Source organism: Pelophylax lessonae, assembly GCF_965119305.1.
Source record: "Pelophylax lessonae genome assembly, chromosome: 6".
Taxonomy (NCBI): Eukaryota; Metazoa; Chordata; class Amphibia; order Anura; family Ranidae; genus Pelophylax; species Pelophylax lessonae.
In genome coordinates, this window is record NC_138773.1 from 170,979,919 (window position 1) to 171,001,839 (window position 21,921).

The window sequence follows — 21,921 nt, forward strand, 5'->3', positions numbered from 1 at the left end:
ATAGGAATTGGCTTCCTATGGTGGCACACAGAAAAGTCACTAGTGTGAGACCCCAGGAAAGGGAGGATTGGGCCTGCTCTGTACAAAACCATTTAACAGAGCAGGTAGGTATGACATGTTTACTGTTTTTAAAAAAGAGAGAATCTCTAACTTTACAATAATTTCAAGTTGCTCAACCAAAAGATTGGTTTGTGTATGTCAGCCCAGGTCCCAATAGATCAGTTTGTTCAAAGACTAATTCTTGCCTGTTGTGTTTGGTGAGATATCTTCTTGTATAATGGCCACCCTAAGACTAAAGTAAATAAAAAGTTCATATTTTGATAAAATGCAGGGAGTGCAGGAGTGACTGAGGTAAATTTGAATTCCCAAAGTGTTAGAAATAACCATAATTTCTCTGTCGCTCATTGACAGACGTAGTCTTCTTGATTCACAAGAACTGGGTTATGTTGTCTCCGCAGGAGCAGGACTAGGCAGAAAGAAAAAACGTTCTGGCTCCACCTTAGGGGCAGTTCCTGAGGGTATATCCTCCCTCTCTCTGCTACAAGGCATCAGTTTTTTTCTGTCTAGTCAGGAGTAAGGACCTAAGTTCCTTGCTGGGATCTTTTTGGTCCTGGCAAGATTTTTTCTTTAGAAAAAATATTTTTTAGGTAGTTTTCTCCAGTGTTTTTTTCCTGTGAGATCTTCAAGCAAATACGCCGGACTTGGCGACACTAGTGGTCACCCCAGCCGGCCTACGAGCGCGCGCAGACCATTGCATTGCGCTTGGTCGGCCGCGACACATTCAAGTAAGTATGCGGGGCCGGGCGAAGGGCTGGATGTTGAGATCCAATGGTCACCCCGGTTTCTGCCTACGAGTGCGTGCAGACCAGAGCTCCGCGCAGGGTCGGCCGCGACGGAGTCCCATTGGAGGGACTGACCTTGCGAGTTAAAAGTCTCGCTTGGACGCCAGGAACCAGAGAGTCGAGGCGTCCGGAGTGGTCCACAACCCCCCACCCCGGTGGAGAGGGTATTGTGAAGAGAGGGTGCCTGTCGGTTCGGTATGGTGAGTAAACGTTCCCTTTTTTTCCTCGTTATGAGGCAGTATGAATTATGTGCCCCTCCATACATGGTCAGTATATATCTGACACTAAAAGTCCCCCTTGTAAATACAGTATGTGTTTGGTGGGAAGTGGACTTGGTTTGAGAGCTAACACTCTACCCAGCAGACTGTAGTATTACAGCAGACATAGGAGGTATAATCCTACCTTAATTGTAGTGTACCTCCTGCAGATCGATAAACCGCCACTTAGCAGAGATGCAGGTGGATGTGCTGGGAAAAACGATTTCGGCAATCCGCCGCCATTTTGCCGTAGACCAGGTGCATGAATGTCCTCAGGTTACGCCGGCCGCCATGTTTTTGGAGTCTATTGTCTCCCGTATGGGGGCGGCCATGTTTGATGAGCCCAGCTACCTTGTGGAGAGCTGGGAACGCCGGAAGGCGTACACAGGGGGCGGAGCCACGTCCTTCTACCCGGGAAAACGAACACAGCTCTTTCCAGTCTGTAAAAGACAGACGCTGACTGCAGTTGGTTGGAAACTTCTCTGCATCGGGTGGTGAGCCTTGGGGGTCCCTCTCTCTCTCTGTGGGGATCGAGAAGCAGGTACTTTGAGGGGCGCTATTGCGCTAGGGGGAGACACATAAAAAAAAAAAAAAGAGGTATTTTTTTATTTAAAAAAAAAAAAAAGTTTTTTGTTTTTTCTGGCAGAGGTGTCCTGAATTAACATGGACCCTGCCACTCATGTATCTCCACCGGATCCCCTCGAGGTGTCTGCAGGATCCTCCAGCACCCCACTGACTGTTGAATCATTGTCAGCTATTATGGAAACTTTTGTGTCCCGGGTGGAAGTGGCTTGTCAGGGACAGGGCGCAAGAAAGCGACCCCTGCCTAACCCCTTATTATCTGAAACTTCGGATTCAGAATCTGAGCCTATTTCTGCAGTTGCAGGTACTTCATCTGGGATTGGTGTCTCGGGTACTGTCTCTTCAGACAGTGAGGAGGATGTTTCGGCATCAGCCATAGCCCGAGAGGAAGCGTTGGTAAACGCACTCATTGTATCTGTTCAAGAAACCTTAAGATTACAGGGTATTCCGTCAGAAATGGCTGAAACTGAAATCCCTTTTGGGACTAAAAAATGCATCAAAGTGGCGAAGGGTTTTCCATTGCCCAAATGTTTTGGCAATCCAATCAAAGAAGAATGGAGTCTGCCAAAACGCACTTCTGCTATTTCTAAACGCATTAACAGGCGTTATCCGTTTGAGGAAACCCTCATTAAGAAATGGACAGAACCACCTGTGGTGGATTCACCAATTGCTAGATTGAATAAAGCCACGGTTATTCCTTTAGAAGACGCTCCGTCTTTTAAAGATCCAGTGGATCGCAAGATAGAAGCTATGTCTCGCACCATGTTTTCCTTGATTGGATCAGCTTTCAGACCAATAATTGCTATTGGTCTGGTTTCGCAGACTGTAACTGAATGGACCAAGTGGTTACGCCGGGACTTAGAAGAGGTCCCTCAGGCGGTATCAGATTTGTTGGAACAAATGATACAGGGGTTACAGTTTGTGTGTGATGCGGCGTTAAACGCCACTCCATTATTGGCGCGAGCATCAGTTTCAGCAGTGGTTCTCAGGCGTACACTGTGGCTAAAAGGTTGGTTAGCCGACCAAGGTTCCAAAAAAGCATTGGCTAATATCCCCTTTTTAGGAGAGCGTCTATTTGGAGCCAACTTAGATGAGATCATTAAGGATCTCACGGGTGGTAAGAGCACCTTTTTACCGCAAAATGTTAAGGGTAAAGGAACTCGTCAAAGACGAGGGCCTTCTTTCTCTGCTCACAAAAAGTTTTTTCGTCCCGCGGGTGAAAAAATGAAGTCCTCCAAAGCTCCTTCAGGAGGCTTCAGGGAACGTTGGTCGGGCAAGCAAAAGCCCGCCCCCTCCAGACCTGAAGATAAATCGTCCAAAGCCTGAAGGTGCGCCCCCACCCATAATTGGGGTGGGGGGACGTCTTCGCCGGTTCCCGGATCCATGGCTTTCCAGAATCCCGGACAAGTGGGTTTGCGAAGTCATAAGGTCAGGGTACAAGATCGAGTTTCAATCTCTCCCACCGGCGCGATTCTTCCCTTCCAATATCCGACTATCCCCGGATCGTTTAGAAGATCTGCGGAGAGCAGTCACGGATTTACTACAACAAGGAGAGGTAGTCCACGTTCCTTGGACAGAACGTTTTCAAGGGTTTTATTCAAACCTATTTACAATACCCAGGAAAGAGGGCAAAGTGCGTCCAATTCTGGACTTAAGGGCACTCAATTCCTTTCTCAACATAAGGAAATTCAAGATGGAATCCATTCGCACAGTAGCAGCCTTCCTGCATCCAGGGGATGTCCTAGCGTCCATAGACATCAAGGACGCCTATTTTCACATTCCCATTTTCGCAGGACATCAGCGGTTTCTACGCTTTTCTGTAGAAGAGAACCACTATCAGTTTGTGGCGTTACCTTTCGGTCTCGCCACGGCTCCTCGGGTCTTCACGAAGGTGTTGGCCCCAATGTTGGCACTACTGCGCCAAAGAGGCATATCGATTCTAGGTTACCTAGACGATCTCCTGCTTCATGCAGAATCTCCTCAGACCCGTCTACAAAACATAGAAATTACTATAATTTCTTTACAGGAATTCGGGTGGCTGGTGAACCAGCAAAAGTCATTTCTGGTTCCCACCCAGAGGCTCGAATATCTGGGTCTAATTCTAGACACAGTCAGGTCAAGAGTTTTCCTTCCGGTAGGGAAACTCCGGAAGATTCAATCAGCAGTCCAGTTGTTACTATCCAACAGCTGGTCTTCTCTTCGAACTTGCATGAGGGTTCTGGGGTTGATGGTGGCTTCCTTCGAAGCAGTCCCATTTGCCCAGTCCCATACCCGAATTCTTCAGCAAGAGATTCTTCTCAGATGGAATCGGAATCCGGAATCCCTGGACAATCAGATCCGATTGAGCAAACAGACCAGAGAGTCTCTGGTCTGGTGGCTTCGGTCTCCGATGCTCAGCCAGGGAAAGTCATTTCTGCCAATATATTGGACGATAGTGACCACGGATGCCAGTCTATCCGGATGGGGAGGAATTCTCGGTCAGTTATCTGTCCAGGGACTTTGGTCCCTGGAAGAATCCAGGTTGCCGATAAATGTATTGGAACTGAGAGCGATCAGACTTTGTCTGATTCACTGGACCGAGCAGCTCCAGGGCAGCCCGGTTCGGATCCAGTTGGACAACGCCACGGCCGTGGCTTATGTCAATCACCAGGGGGGCACCAAGAGTGTCCGAGCGGCCAAAGAAGTGGCTTGCATTCTTCGCTGGGCGGAACGATTTGTTCCAGCTATCTCTGCGGTGTTCATTCCGGGGGTGGAAAATTGGCAGGCAGATTATCTCAGCCGTCAGACTCTGGATCAGGGGGAATGGTCCCTCCATCCAGAAGTTTTCCACCAGTTGTGCCTACGGTGGGGCACCCCGGATGTGGATCTGTTGGCATCACGATTCAACAGGAAAGTACAGAGATTCGTGGCTCGCTCCCGCGATCCTCTAGCAGAGACCGCAGACGCACTGATCGCCCCGTGGGGGCAATACCAGCTAATGTATGCCTTCCCTCCTCTCGGGTTACTGCCAAGACTTCTTCGCAGGATAGAGGAGGAAGGAATTCCAGTAATCCTGGTAGCTCCGGACTGGCCTCGCCGAGCTTGGTACGCCGACGTGGTCAGACTGGTGGCGGACGTCCCATGGAGACTTCCTCTCAGGGAGGACCTACTGTCTCAGGGACCGATCTTCCATCCTGCTTTACGATCGCTGGCTTTAACGGCCTGGCTATTGAGACCCAGGTGCTGAAGGACAAGGGATTGTCAGCTTCAGTTATTCCTACTCTAGTTAAAGCAAGGAAGGCGACTTCCAGAAAGATTTATCATCGTACATGGAAGTCCTACATTGCATGGTGTGAACCTCTGGGGTTCCGTCCACGGTCTTATTCGGTTAGTCGAATATTAGCTTTTCTGCAACAAGGGGTTGAGCAGAAACTGGCCTTGAGCACTATCAAGGGTCAGGTCTCAGCATTAGCTATCTTCTTTCAGAAGCCTTTGGCTACTCATTCCTTGGTGCGGAATTTCATCCAGGGGGTGCGACATCTGGCTCCGCCAGTGCGCGAGCCGTTACCACCCTGGGATCTTAATTTAGTATTGTCGGTTCTTCAGAAACCTCCCTTTGAAGATATTAGGGAGATTCCTCTACCTACGTTGTCCCAGAAGGTGGCCTTCTTGGTGGCTATCACTTCTGCACGCAGGGTGTCAGAACTGGCCGCTTTATCTTGTCGTTCCCCATATCTGGTGGTTCATAGAGATAAGGTGGTTCTTCGTCCGAATCCATCCTTCCTACCAAAAGTGGTTTCAGAATTTTATCTGAATGAAGAAATTGTATTACCTTCCCTGTATCCTAAGCCCAGTCATCCTCGGGAGTTTGCTTTACACTCCTTGGATGTGGTCCGGGCGATCAGGGTATACTTGAAAACGACAGACTCGTTTCGCAAGACGGATTCACTTTTTGTGATCCCGGATGGACCCAAAAAGGGGTTGCCTGCATCTGCCGCGACTATTTCCAAATGGATCAGACAGACGGTGGTACAGGCTTATTCTATTAAGGGTCGGGAGCCCCCGTTCCCTGTTAAGGCGCACTCCACTCGGGCACTTAGTGCGTCATGGGCCTTTCGCCATCAGGCGTCAGTGGTCCAGGTGTGCAAGGCGGCTACCTGGTCGTCGGTGCATACCTTTACAAAACATTATAAAGTTGATGTAATGGCATCGTCTGATGCCTCGTTTGGCCGCAAGGTTTTGCAGGCCGCCATTTGAGGAGACCAGTGGTCTGCCTCGAGGGTTTTTTTTTTTTTTTTCCGTTGGAAATTTTCATTTGAGTCTCATTCTTTGTTTATAATGAGCCTTTAAAACTTCTAGTTTGGCACCGGTTGGGCCTTCTAGATTGGATTTTGATTTCGGTCAATCCCACCCCTCATTTGTGGCACTGCTTCTGGATGTCCCAGTTCTTGTCAATCAAGAAGACTACGTCTGTCAATGAGCGACAGAGAAAATCGGATTTTTGTAAGATCTTACCGTAAAATCCTTTTCTCTTAGCTCATTGACAGACGTAGTACCCGCCCCTCTATCATTGAGTTGGGTTGGGTTAAATTCTCTGTTGCTGCTTTGTGACAGAACTGATGCCTTGTAGCAGAGAGAGGGAGGATATACCCTCAGGGACTGCCCCTAAGGTGGATCCAGAACGTTTTTTCTTTCTGCCTAGTCCTGCTCCTGCGGAGACAACATAACCCAGTTCTTGTGAATCAAGAAGACTACGTCTGTCAATGAGCTAAGAGAAAAGGATTTTACGGTAAGATCTTACAAAAATCCGATTGTTGGTAGGCCTTGTGTGCCAACTTCACTCTGAACTAATAACTTTTTTTGGAGAGTTAAAAATGAAGTAAATGTTTGTTTTGATTTTTTTTGTCTTGGGCAAACAAAGGCCTTATGCAGGCTTGGTGAGCTTTTAAGCGCCGGTTCACATAGGAGCGACGCTACTTTCAGGGGCGACCTCCGAGATCGCGGTGCGAGCAGCGCGCCGCGACCTCGGAGCGGCCGCCACGGACTTCATAACATTGAAGTCTATGGCGGTCGCCTCCTGGTCGCCCCAAAGAAGCTCCGGACACTTTTTCTAGGTCGGAGCGACTTGTGTCGCTCCTATTAGAACGGGTCCGCAGCTTTCCTATGGGAGGCGACCTGTGAGGCGACCAGGTCGCCTCACAGGTCGCCCTAGTGTGAACCGGGGCTAAGGCCAAATATACCATGAGAAGTTTTTTTAAAAGCCCCACTGTGTGAGTTTTACATTTTTTTTTCAAACCTAAGAAAACTTTGTAAAGTGGTGTGCCAGAAAGCATTGCATAGAGATCATCTTGCGTACAAATAATTAAGTAAAATAATTTACAAGAGAATACAAAAAATGTGAAATGTTTTGCTAATTGGGGCTACCTATCAAAAGTCTGTCACAATGCTGTGCAATGTTGTAACTGAAAAGCAGGAATTAATGCTATAACTAATCCCTTTTCTTTCAGATGGGAAATGTTAATCGTAAAAATGGAAAATTGTATCAAATACTTACCGTAATTTTCCTTTCTTGACACCAATCCATGGCAGCATACATATGATGTAGCTTTGCCTCTATATCCACCCACAGGACCTGTTTAAAAGTCTGACTGAGAGCAACCTACCCTATTCTCCATAAAAATATCATGATCACAAAAGGGAGGGTTCGTATGCTGCCATGGACTGGCGTCAGGAAAGGAAATTACAGTAAGTATTTGATACAATTTTCCATTTTTCTGATGCCCACATGGCAGCATACATATGATAAATAGTGAGCTAAACAGGGAGGGCTAAAATGTATAATCAAACTTTATTACAACGGACATGGAAGCCTGGCCTGTCATTCTATTGAAGTCCATTGATGTACAAGGTTCTGCAGCTTTCCTGTAGTGCCATAGGCAGGTGCACCACACCAACTAGATTGCTGCTTTGCAGAGGTCTCTATAGGCAAATGCCCAAATTTAAAGATGTTAAAATTGATCTAGCTGAATGAGCCTGTATCACTTCTGGAGGCTCTTGCCCACACTGTAGGTTTTCTGGATGACCTTGACTCTCCAAGATGAGGTTTTGCTGTAGGTTCTTCCTCCGAACTTGCCTGATGGAAACACAAACAGCCTTCTGGACGATTTTACCTAATAAGCTGCTTAAAGGTAGGCATTTTAGACACTTGGTATATCCAGTGTAGGTTAGGTGCGTTCTCTGTCGGAAAGGAAGGAACTGCCACATTGTAAGATGAAAACAGAAGCCACCTTGGGAACAAAGGTGCTCGAGGAGCAATAGGCCCCAACTCATCTAGAAGGAATAAGATGTAGGACTCTGTAACTCCAAGTGCTTGTGGAGCCGATACGCTGCCCCATGAAGTTATTGCCTGAAATTTCCGAGGGACACTGCCTCTCGAGTGATGTCCCACTGAGGACTGCATTCTGATGAGGCAAACAAAGTCTTGGCAAGAAATCCAGGACCAGAATAAAACTACCGGGGAACGTTATTCCTCCTCAGGGCAAAATCTCAGAATTTACCTCATGAAGCATTCCCCTGGCAGCGCGCATACCAATTTTCCCTGGTGAAAGCTGAAATGTGAGCCCTTATAGGACTAGGCTGAAGCACATGGAGGTCTTGGCTATGTGGCAGAAAGTTCCTTTTGGAGCAAGGATGTCAGCACTGAGCAGAAAGAAAAAGAAGACTCAAAAAAAGAAGCAAACAGATTATAGACATCTGCCCTAATCTCCTTCCTCCTCTCCCCCATTCACCTGCAGCGTAAGCAAGGGAAAACAGAAGATGTTTCCAGTGCAAAAACCACCTCACACATGCGTGAGCTTGTACATGCCATAGCAAAAATGGCTGCCACACGTGGCCTTCCGCACAGTGCATGCATGGATGCCATAGCCAGCCACAAAACTGCTAGCACGCACGTTGGTCAACGGAAAAGCCATAAGTTAATGAAAAAAAAACGCAGACAAAAGAAAAAAAAAAAACAAAAACGAATTTCTAGAACCAGCACATTGTACAATTTTCACATGATAATAATCTGTGTGTGGAGTGATCTTTTCAATTAGATGTAAAAGGAAATTCTGACCCCATCTAATGGAATATTTGCAGTATGAGTTGTGAATTATTAACTGAAGTCTCTGCAGTAAACTCATGTCTTTGTTTTGTGACCATAAAACACATTTCACTAATTGTGCATGAGGTCATTGGTTGAATTTAAGTGGCAAAATGACAAGGTCAAAACTAATCTTGTGTGTTGGCAGCACAGAGCAACAAGCAGAGGAAGATCTGCAGTCAAATTTTAAGCCTAATGAAGTTAGAGGCATAGGAGGAAAACAAAAAGGGATAAGCACATGCCTGTAGGAGAAAAACTGCAGCACTGACACCAGCATCAGGATTCAGCACAGGTGTGTAGAGACACATGCATCATGGACTCCAGCAACCAAACACCATGTCAGGTGCACCACATGAGGTTCTGTCCTCTCTAGTTAGAGAACTTCTCAGCCCCAAAAGACCACCAGAAAAGGGGCTCCCCACCTTGTTGGTGCTTTTAGCATCCTAAGATGTGGGACCGCGCCTGGGAGAGGCTGAACCCAGGCCGATACCGACTTTCGGCAGGTAGGGATTTATTGCAACATCACAGTCTTGCGGGTGTATATCTTGGGGACGAAAAGGAGAATAGGGGAGGTTGCTCTCAGTCAGACTTTTATAGATTTAAACAGGTCCTTTGGGTGGATATAGGGGCGGAGCTATATCATATGCTGCCATGTTGGCGTCAGGAAAAAGCTTTATATTACCAATAGAATGGTAATAATTACTACAACAATTAATGTAGCACTGCCTTTCTCAATCTTTTCACATTGGAGTGACCTTTGAAATGATAAGAATTCAAGGAATCCCTGCTGAAAATTACTTTGGAGTTAAAATTGGAGATTGCAAAATCTGGTGCATCTCTGCATAGAAACCAATCTGCTTCCAGTTTTTTATTGTCAAATCTTAATCAAACAAGCCGAAGTTAGAAGCTGATTGGCTACTATGCACAGCTGCATCAGATTTTGTACACTCCAGTTTTAGTAAATTGATCCCTATATCTCTAGATCAAGGAGGATTAGCATGATGAGTAAGTCGCTGAGAATTTTACACAACAAAGAATATGGTACACGTAGTGTTTAAATCGGTAGTATCCCGCTTTTTGACACTTTTAACTACAGGTAAGCCTATAATAAGGCTTACCTGTAGGTACAATTAATATCTCCTAAACCGGCACGGTTTAGGAGATATTTGCAGTGCATGCAGCCGCCAACGCATGCAGAGAATACATTAAGGTAAAAAACCTTTTACTTTATTTCGTTCATTGATGCACACAGCACACAAATTCTTAACCGTTGGGTTATACTGTCCCCTGCAGGAGTAGGACTCCCTCCCCCTGCTATAGGTTTTTTTTCTGCCTAGTCAGTTCCTTGCTGGGATCTCTGATCCTGACAAATTTTTTCTTTTTAGAGAGAAATTTTTTTTCCACCGGATTTTTCCTGTGAGATCTAAATTTCAACAGCCGGACTGGGCGACGGGCTGGAAAATCGACATCCTGTGGTCACCCCAGTCTGGCCAGAAAACACGCGCAAACCTCAGCTCTGCGCTAGGTCAGCTATGACATAGCCCCTCTGAACGGGGGGGTGGCCTGTGAGTTAAACGCCTCGGCCCAAGCCACAGCGTTACTCCTGGACGACAGCCCCCCCCCCATTTAGATGGAGAGAAGTTCTGTCTGGAGCTGGTCCCACCCAATTCCTGGTATGGTAAGTAGCTGTTCCCCCTCTCCCCCTGGAGGGTTTTGGGGTGGACGTGGGCCCCTCCTTGGGACAGTCGGACACCCGGGTTCCCCTCCTTCCCGTCAGGCACCCCCCTTTCATCTGTTCCCCATCCAACCCCCTCCACTTTGCTGGGGCTGTTTGGGTGGTCTGGTCCACCTCCTGGGGTGGGAGCAGGGCGCTATACTGGCAATGGGGGCTGGGCTGTCATCAGGTGCTGTTTCCTGAATGTATAATCCTCCACAAGGGGCAGAAGAGAGGAACTCCCCGTCCAGACCGGATTGTAGTGAGTGACACAAAAAAAAGATGTATATAGTTGATACCGCTTATAATAAAGTATCACATAAAGCATGCACACATTATCATGCACAAATTACGAATATTGGGGTGTGAGACATTCACAAAGGTGCACTGACCAGGGAGAAATAAAGTGACTAAACAAACCCGTCACCAGGTATGGAGGTTAAATATGCATTTACCAGAAAACATTAAAACAACCAAAAGAATAATTGTCTTGAGAAGATGCTAGAACCCACCAGTAATGTATGAGTCCCGTCACCATAGGGAAAATCCTGATATAGTATACGCTTACCAGATAGCATGGGCCTATGATACTATGCAGCATATAGGCTAAGCATATAGGCACTTTAACATTGGTGGTCATTAGGAGGAGTCTAGATGGGCATTAGTCTGTCATTGTTTAAAAAAACCTCTAGCATTCTTTGTAGGAGCTTTAGGGTTCCATGGACCCTTAACTGACAAAGGCTGTTGTAGAGAAATATGTGGAAATATACAGGTCCATCTCATAAAATTAGAATATCATTAAAATGGTAATTTATTTCAGTAATTCAATTCAAAAAGTGAAACTCCTATATTTTATATAGATGCGTTACTGAGTGATATACATCAAGCATTTCTTTCTTTTAATTTTGAATATTATGGCTTACAGCTAGTAAAAACCCAAAATATATTATCTCAGAAAATTTTAATATTCCATACAACTAATCAAAAAGGATTTTTATTATAGAAATGCTGGCTTACTGAAATATATGTCCATGTACAGTATAGTATGCATTTAAAATTTGGTCGGGGCTGCTTTTGCATGAATTACTGCATCAATGTGTCATGGCATGGAGGCAATCAGCCTGTGGCACTGCTTAGGTGTTATGGAAGCTCAGGTTTCTTTGATGGTGGTTTTCAACTCATCTGCATTGTTGAGTTTGGTGTGTCTCATCTTCCTCTTGACATTACCCCACAAATTCTCTATGGGGTTTAGGTCAGGCGAGTTTGGTGGCCAATCAAGCACTGTGATACCATGATCATTAAACCAGGTATTGGTACTTTTGGCAGTGTGGGCAGGTGCCAAGTCCTGCTGGAAAATTAAATCCGCATCTCCATAAAGCTGGGAAGCACAAAGTGTTCTGAAATTTCCTGGTAGAGGGCTGCTTTGACTTTGGACTTGATAAAAGACAGTGGACTAACACCAGCCGTCGACACGGCTCCCAAAATCAGCACAGACTGGAAAAATTTGCATTTCATTTGGAAATCAAGATCCCAGAGTCTGGAGGAAGAGTGGAGAGACACAGAATCCAAGTTGCATGACGTCCAGTGTGGAGTTTCCACAGTCCGTGATGGTTTGGGGAGTTATGTCATGCTGGTGTTGGTCCACTGTGTTTTATCAAGTCCAAAGTCAGCACAGCCTAGCACATAGGAGTATAATACAAAAAATGCTTGCAGGAATTTAGGGATCTGTTAGTGCTATAGTAGTGACATGCCTAGTAAAATATCCCCAGAATATTGAGTTTGCAAAGAGTTGATTATACTATGAGGTTCACAGTAATGGAAAAATATGACAGAATATTTCCAGGTTAGTTTCAAATACATTGCAGGATATTGTAGACGGACATGGTCTGAAGGGTTTGCAAAGAATGCCTTGTCACTTCATTTTGTTAGGCTTATTAACTCGTGTTCGTGATTTAAGTTAAATAGATCTTCCCTAAATGTATTATAAAAAACCTTGCCGGTCTGTTGAAAACCATTTCCTGAAATATTACAAGTTTGAAATCTAGGAGGAATAGGCAGAATCCAAACAGGGAAGACCGCTCTAGGTGAGGCTGGAATCAGGTGCCGGTCGGATCCGCAATCCAGGATAGCTTCAAACAACAAAAGGAATGACCGCACTTCCGATAAGTTTCAAGAAAGGAGTGTCTTTATTCCACATCAATCGAATTGGCAAGTACAGATACACACTGTGAGTGCAGGACAATCTGTGGACGCGTTTCACGACTGGATGTGTCGCTTATTCATTCATGAATAAGCGACACATCCAGTAGTGAAACGCGTCCACCGATTGTCCTGCACTCACAGTGTGTATCTGTACTTGCCAATTCGATTGATGTGGAATAAAGACACTCCTTTCTTGAAACTTATCGGAAGTGCGGTCATTCCTTTTGTTGTTTGAAGTTTGAAATCTAGACCAATCTAAAGTGTGTGTGTGTGTATGTATGTATATATTAAATAGAAAAAGCAGCACCGTGGGAGTGGAAAACCCATGACTTTGAGACAACCAAGACTTTATGGCTTTGCAGAGTACTGTGAGTTTAACAAGTTTGAACATACCTGCATAAAAGTGTCCATAAGGGGTACCTGGATCACAAAACTAGTTGAAGAGAATTTTTAGATCCTTGGGCAGTTAAAACAGTTTATGCACATTTATTTCAACCATGTTTGAACTTTGAGTGCAGCATTAGTTTCAAGCTATCGCTGTTTTGCAAGTCAGGGCCAATCTGCTACAAATGGTTACAATAAAACTTCTAAACCGGATGTATCAAAATACTTATGAAAGCCCTTTTTCCAATCACTTTTTAACTGTCTCTAATATAGATTGAGCTGGTCCTGTATTGACAAACCTGAGAATTTATTAATGAGTGCTGAATTATTACATATGTGTAATTGCTGCTGTGAAATTACCCGAAAATATATAATTCAAGATCTTTATTGCTAGGATCTCTTATAAATCTATAACCACCATTATATGGGAGTTCTACTCTCTCCATTTGATTAATATATTTTTGGAAAAATGCTGTTGTAGGCCCCCCTGACCGGCAGAGCAGAATGATTACTGCTGGCGGCCATTGCATGTAGAAAATCTGACAGGCTGGTTGTACCCAAGTCAATTGATGGATTGACTTGGTTAAAACCAGCCTGCCCATAGATGCTGAACCCACCCATATTTGATCCATCTATGGCTTGGAATAGTCCTGTATAGCTTTTCAACTGGTCTGTGCATCACTGTGAAAAGGAAACTAATTCCACTTTCAGCTACTGAAGTGTGAACTTCAAAGGGCTTTACCTTTTTATATAAAAAAAAAAAAAAAAGCCAGCAAACTGAAGAGCATTACTTGACGATAAACACATGATGGTCATTTTGCACATGCAAATCAGATCAGTGCAGAATTAAGTGGGATTTTTCATTTAACCCAATTAAGCTCTGTGTAGGCTTTGGTAATTTGAGATTGTATTTTGGATTTTTTTATCCCCATGTTCTCTGACTATTTACAATACATTCTGCCAGCTTTTATATAGACATTGGATGACATTCGTTATTGATTTGTAACACAATTGTTTTAATAGATAAATAGATAAAATAGAATCTTCAAGATATGCTACTTTGTGTGTGTGTGTGTATATATGTGTGTATATATATATATATATATATATATATAAATAGTGACTATTCCACTATCCTCTGCTGTTATTTTTAATAGCAGGCATTAACTTTAATATGAGGGTTTATTCTATATGTTGGTGCACTTATTTTTCTTTTCCAGTGCCACCCTTACCAACATTTTGAAAGGCTGCAAGTATGCATTTTTTATACAAATCATAGTTTCTGATTATTTTTCATATCTCCAGTCTAGCTTTTGTATATTTTTGAGTGATCTATCCTTTTTTTTTTTGATACTGAAAATATAGTGTAATGTTTAATTTTTTTTGATGTGTAGATCTCCTTGAAAAGTCCAGGGTCGTCAGGCAACCAAGAGGTGAAAGAAATTTCCATATATTTTATCAGATGTTGTCTGGAGCCTCTGAAGATCTCCTCAGTAAGTACTGCAAATCTATGAAAATGTTTGTGACTTGAAATGAACCGTGTAGAACCTCACCTTTCACATGGCCCATGCCACTGAACGTTGATCTGTTCAGAAGATTTTATCCCCTGAAGTGCGCTGAGAAACCGACACTTATGGCAATGTCAATCTTCTGGGTCCCCCACAACTCTAACTGTTTTCGATTACCTTCTTGCCTCACATCGCTGCTTCTACAGTGACATTAGATCAGAGGGAAGAACCAGTGATAGTTTTGGGGGGGGACTCATAATTTTGACACTTAGTGATTGTTTCCCAGTGTTGGGGATGAAAACTGGTGTTCAGTGATCACTATTTAAACTGTCCCTTCACAGGTGACTGAACTTTTAAAGATTTTTTTTTTTATAGCTTTCCTTTATTTGCCAAAACAGTGTTTAGATCCACTTAACAGTTTTGGCAGGTCAACAAAGAACTAAATAAAAAAATAAAAAAAAAGGAACACTCTTTGCCTTATATAACACATTGAAAAGCGCTGATCTGAAATCTTCCCTTCAATTTATGCTCTGGATTTCTTTTAAGATACTTTTTTTTCTCTTCAATATTCTCCTTTATAATTTAAACCCTTTATTTCTTAGATAAACTGAAACTTGATCGTGATTTCAGCAAATACAGCTATCTCAGCCTGGATTCTGCTAAAGTGAATGGTATAGATGATGCATCAAATTTCAAAACTGTCAGGGTAAGAGAACAGATGGTGTTTGTTGGATCTTCAATTCATAGAGATCAGATTTAACTCTCTTGGGTTTAACAGAGCACTGGATGCAAAGAGCACTTATTATATTTTTGAAAATATAGAAGAAAGGCTAATGTGACTTGATGTGTTCTCCAGGATAGTTATTTCTTTTTTATATCAAGGAAATAGTGAAGTTTTTTTAAAAAATATATATATATCAATTACTCCATTTATCCTGGATAAGGTCATTTCAATCAGGGTAAAAGGAAGTTCCTATTGATACTATAGAAATGCTTAGTAGTTGAACGGCTAGCACAGTTTCGTGAGAATACGTCTACTTGTTGTATTGACAGTCTCTAGGGAATCTACTGTGTATGACCCATTATGTTATTCTTTACAAAGCATTAAAACCTATTTACATTTCATGTTGGATCTGTCTGAGGGTACCTTTCTGAAATAGTTTCTAGTTTCTTAGTTGTTATACTTATTCATTATCTGTATTAGTAATTCACTGACCAGGTACAAAATATTTACTTTACATTTCCCACCCTAATACAGTATGGTATGAGGGGTTGGGAAGTCTCAACGCTGCTTTGTACCATTAAAGGGTTGCAACTCTAAGAGCCGATCCACACTAGCGAGACTTGTCAGGTGACTTGTCAGCCTGACAAGTCGCGGTCCATTGACCGCTACAGGACCCGTTCTAATAGGAGCGACACAAGTCGCTCCGACTTAGAAAAAGGGTCCTGTACTACTTCGGGGCGACCTCGGAGCGACTTGCATAGGCTTCCATTATGTGAAGTCCCTGCAAGTCGCTCCGAAGTCGTGGTGCATGGGAATGCACAAGTCGCCCCCGAAGTAGTACAGAGTCGCGTCGCCCCAGTGTGAACCGACTCTAAAGGAATTGAACATTACATTGCAAAATTTATTTGAACACTGAAATAATGCTTTTTCTTTTGACAGTAATACTTTGTAATTGATTTCTAATGAAATGAGAGTTTTAATATTGACTTGAATACATTTCTTGAGTAATACTCAAATGTAAATCTATAGTTTGCCCTAAATAGCTAACATAACATAAGTCACATAAATGGCAGCCCCTACAGCAACTTATATTCCGAAATTCCGTTATTACGCTCCCCTTTTCTCAGCTGTCTGGAGAGAAGAAAAAATATGGTACGTCAAGGTATGGGAGAACAATGCGACTTGTTGTTTTTCCCGATACATTACAGAGCTTGTACTTGGTGATGTGAAGCTCAGGCACCTAATGCTATCGGAAGAAAGCCTTTAACCCTGTGTAGGGAAAGTATATCATGGGTATATGATGACATAGGAAGGCATTGGTTAAAGTGGAACTACACTGCATCTGAGCACCATAAACTATTCTAAGCAAACTCCTCCATCCATCCATCCATATCTTTGTGCATTTGTTTTTGCCAAGAAATCACTTAGAAAAACACCCCCTTGCATTTCTAGCCTGGGTAAGTGCAGATGATTTATGTAGAATTTGCTTCCTGGAATCCATCTATCCTTAGTTCACAAATGCAAGCAGAAATGTGTGCTTAGCAGAGAAATTCCCCTCATGAAGACTTCTGAGATGTATGAGATCATTTGCCTAGGCCTGAAATTCAGGAAGTAACTGAAGAAATGTAAAAAATTCTCCCCGAACCAATGCACAAATGCAATATTTTCCACGCACACATTCATGGGAAGGACTATAATGATGCTGGTGCTGTAATGACTACTGGCTAAAAACTGCACACAATCTGAATGTAGAAATGTCATCAGCACACCAAGGATTTCTCAGAAGGGTCCAAAGCTTTATTCACATGGTCACACTGTACACATAGGGCAACATTTCGGAGCCCCTTTGTCAGGCTAGTGACAAAGGGCAACACACACCACCAAGTGTTTTAGACAATCCACCAATCAGTGCAAACCTTTGCAGCCTAACCAAGCCCCCTGATTTCAAAATGACCTCATAAGCCCGCCATTACATTCATTTTAAATGTATGACATAACTGTCAACAGCAAAATACAATTGGTAACATAATAGCCATCAACAACTACAGTGGTCCTTGAACCTATGTACAGAAATGCTGGTCACCTTTTTTGAAGTTAAAAAATATGTCTGTGTAAGAGACAGGCCAACTGGCTGACACTTTCTCGATCTCTAGAGAAACTAGACAGGGTTGCCCAATGTCCCCTCTCATGTTAGCTTTAGCAATCTAGCCTTTGGCTCATCTCATGCACGAAGGCAGCAGGAAGCCAGTACAAACTGTTTATTTGCAAACAATATTTTATTCCTGACTTCCCTTCAGGTCTCCACCCCCAATTTGCTTCAGCTGCTTGATAATTTTGCGTGCATTTCCAGGCTCGGTCAGTCAAGTCAGGTCAAAGGCCATGAACAATAAGTTACAGTTCAAGGAATGTAAGTCTCTACGTGCATTCTTTCTTTACACCTGGGCGACCACAGTTAGAAATACCTAGGATTTTATTTACCCAATCATCCTGGGTTCCTTTTATGGGGCTATTTACAACTCAGTGCTTTCTCGTTTGACCAATTTACTGTCCAAATGGTCCTTCTTGCAACTTTCTTGACTAAGTAGGCTTTTGGCCGTTAGGATGACTCTCTTGCAGTACATTTACACTTATTTAAGGTCCTCCCAATTGCAGTCCGGGTACACTAGATAAGCATATTGCATTGCAAAGTCTGGCATTTCATATGGGGAGCGACTCATCCATGTCTTCCCTGTTCTACTCTCCTTTGCCCTAAGCTGGTGGGAGGGCTAGGTGTCCCCCACTTCTCGAGGTATTACCGGGCAGCCCAGCTGGCGCCACTCTTGAAATACTATGCCACCCTAAATGTACTTTTCTGGGTAGGTATAGAAGTAATAGACTCAGATCCTCTCCTGATTGATAATATTCTTTGGCACTCCCCAAAGGGAACAGGGTGGGGTTATGAACCCAGTTACTCAACATTCTCTATCTCTATGGGACACGCGTCAAGCCTACTCTCCCCACACAATTTGATTCTCTTCTTCATGCTTTATCCATCCTTCTACTCTTCTCTTGCGTCTCCTCCTCCCACGTTTCACCTTTGCTTACAAACCAATCTAATAAGATTCCACCATCTAATCACAACTTCAGGTTTTAAAACATTTCCTAAATCATCTCCAAACATTTCAAGAGACCTACAAACTACCGTTTCATTATCTGAAGGTCAGACACTTTTTACAGACGAACCGAAGAGCCTGTGTAGGAGGCCACCCGCAAGTCTTCACAGAATACAAACGCTCAGTAAACAAACTACAAAGTCCTGGAAAGCTGGGATTTTATTCAGCATTAGATGCTACACAAAGCCAGATTCCCAAGTGTATGAAGGTGCTCTGCTTCCAGAATTTTACCAAGACACAGTGGAAGCCCATTCCAGCACACTGGGGTGGCTTTTTTGGTAAAACTTAACTGAACAAGCTGAAATTTGAAGCGGATTGGCTACCATGCTGAGCTGCACCAGATTTTTCACTGTTTAGTTTTAGTAAATCGACCCCACTGTGCCACAGAACAGTACATTTGCAATATGATTATACTATAAGCACGGTTACTGGCATCATTTTTGATGTGTATAGATATACAGTACTGTGCAAAAGTTTTTTTTTTTTTCTTTATATATGTGTGGGGGAAAAAAGGCTGTAAATTAAGAATGCTTCCACAAATAGAAGTGTTAATAGTTTATTATCAATTAACTAAATGGAAAGTAAATAAACAGCAGAGCAATGCAAATAAATATTTGTTGACCACCCTTTTGCCTTCAAAGGGGGGGAGGGGGGGCAGGCAGCAAAAGGGTAACAATACTCTGTAAACCTATTTTGGGAGAGGAATGTTGTCGCATTCTTGTCTGAAAAAAATGCTGCTCTAAAACCTGGATATATCTTTCAGAATTAATGATGTCTTTCCAGATGTGCAAGCTGCCTAATTCCATCACGTTAAAGCCCCTCATAGTATAAGAGATGAAGGCTTTTGAACTAAGAGCTGATAAAGCCAAAAGGTCACACTCCTCTTTAGTTCAGAGGATTCAACACCCATAGTTTCCAAAAAGAATGTCACATTTAGATTTTATTATGACCACAAAACCATTCTCACTTTGCAGCAGGCCATTTTAAATGAGCTTTGGCCCAGAGAAGACAGTGCAATTTCTGAATCCGGCTCAGATATGGCTTCTTTGCAAGATAGAGCTTTACTTTACATTTTTGGATGGCACAGCGAACTGTGTTCAGACAATGATTTTTGGAAATATTCCTGAGCCCATGCAGTGATGTCCATCACAGAATCATGACTGTCTTTGATGCAGTGCCTCCTGAGGGCCCGAAGATCACAGGCATCTAATATTGCGTTTCGTGCCTTGTCCGTTGCTCCAGATTCTTGGAATTTTTTGATGGTGATATGTATGGTGGATGATGATACATTTAAAGTCTTTGCAATTTTCTGTTGAGGAACAATATTTTTAAGTTGTTCGACAACTTTCTATATCAGCCTTTTACAGATTGGTAAAACCTCTGCCCTTTATTTCTGAGACACTCTAACATGCTAAGATGCACTTTTTATACCTAATCCTGTTACTGACCAGTAGATAAATAACCAAATTGGCAAAATCTTCTTCCAGCTTATCCTTGTTAGCATCACTTATTTTGCCAGCTTTTTGTTGTCGTGTCCCATCTTTTTTAAGACGTTTTGCTGCCATCATTTTCAAAAGTACCTTTTTTTTTTTTTTTCTTAAAGCGGTAGTAAGTTCTGCTGTCACTCCTTCTCTTTAGGGGCCCTGAAATAAATCTGGGGTGGCTTTGGATCTCTCCTATTATAAAGTTTGTATTATGTCGTCTACTCCAATGTGTATTAAAGCTCTGATAATGTTACTGGTGAGGATGCAATAGCAAGTTGGCTATAAAAAAAAAAACCAGACTGCTTAAATAAGCAAGGATCTCATTTATTTACAAAGAAAGCAGGGATGCTAACATAAAATACTAAAAGAATACTACAGAGCATATAAAACAAAACAAGCCTAGATGATACTTTATGTATGGTCGTCCTCTGTGTTCTGTAGGTTAGTTGGGCTCCAGGAGGAAGAGGAGGAATTCTAGCTGGCCATTACCTTTTAAATCACACTGAGACACCGCCCACACAAACTCCCTCTGCCTGCCTGTCTTGTCCTCTGTCCAATGAAAATCCATAGGATGCCGTCCCTCCTAATCACAAGGAAATATATTCTTCTCCTGCCCATCTTCCAGGAAGCATGCTGTTGTCTCCACTAGGGGCAGCATTTAGTCTATGAACCACTGCTTTGGCCCAGGTCAACATTCCAACAGCATCTGGTCTTTTTAAGCTTTATTTGCAGTCATGGTATTCAGGCACGTTAATCTTCATTACACCAGGTGGTTTGAAGCAAAGCTTTCCTATCTCCTACTCCACCACCAGGGGGTATGCGTGACTCCTTCTTTCTTCAAGATGAAGGTTCTGATATGCATTCTTCAGTTACCTACACCCTGCTGGGTAAACCTGCTGTATTGGCATCCCAGGCTACCCCCAGCAGCATCCAGGCTAGGTGTAACCAGATTTCACAGTTTAGAAACATCTTACATTAGACAAAAAACATGTTGACTTCCAACAGGCCCCCAGGTGCATTATGCCATAATGTACTAGTATGCACAGCATATTAGCACAATATTTTATACCTACCTGTCATACTGAGCACTGTGCTGTGATCGATCTAGCAGGTCCCAGGCGCTTCCATCATCACCCAGTCTTCCCTCTTGGTTCTGTGCCTTCAGCCATTTGAATGGTTTGGCTGTGATGACGTCACTCCCGCGCATGCACATTGGAGTCACGTCGCAAGGACACAGATCAGAATATGATGGTTAACAGGCAGGAGGAAGCATTTATGTCAGAAGAGACTGATATGGTCTCTTCGGTCATAAATATCTCATCTGTCAGCAATTTTATAAAAAACAAAGATTACTACCACTGTTAAAATAATAGTTTCTTAGTTTAAATACATTTTCTATTGTGACTGAAATATGGGTTTATAAGATTTGCAAATTGTTGCATTCTGTTTTTAGGTAGATTTTGCACAGCATCCTAATTTTTTGGTTATAGGGTTGTAATTAATGTATGCCATGTGTTATTGTCAATGCCAAAATGTATGGGTTTTGACAATTCACTCGTGTATAATTACATGGTATAGAAATTTTATTGATAAAAAGTTCAGCACTGATTAAAAAAGAACAGTCTTCTATTTTATTTGCTTCATTTAAATCTGTTATCTTTCTGTTTTCGTCTTCCAGAACGCTATGCAGATTGTAGGTTTTATGGAACATGAAACACAATCGGTCTTGGAGCTTGTGGCTGCAGTATTAAAACTGGGGAATATTGAGTTTAAGCCAGAATCTCGTGTCAATGGCCTGGATGAAAGCAAAATTAAGGACAAAAATGGTAAGGACACAGAATGAGCTTTGTTATATGTACAGTACATCATTTAATGATTTAAACATAAAAATGTGACCTGTACACAAGCAGACATTATTGTAGATTCAAATAATAAATTACAGGCAATACTTC

General features: G+C 42.9%; 1 protein-coding gene across 3 annotated transcripts in view; it reads left to right on the forward strand.

Annotated features, from left to right (window-relative positions):
• The window catches only part of MYO1B (myosin IB), a gene marked incomplete at its 5' end in the record, with an annotated part of 358,657 nt that overhangs the window by 216,629 nt on the left and 120,107 nt on the right, over positions 1-21,921 (forward strand). For all 3 annotated transcript variants that reach the window (XM_082260037.1, XM_082260038.1, XM_082260039.1), the window contains 3 exons: positions 14,496-14,594; positions 15,212-15,315; positions 21,648-21,795. In XM_082260037.1, the coding sequence (XP_082116163.1) occupies positions 14,496-14,594; positions 15,212-15,315; positions 21,648-21,795 (351 nt within the window). The remainder of the gene's footprint in view (positions 1-14,495; positions 14,595-15,211; positions 15,316-21,647; positions 21,796-21,921) is intronic.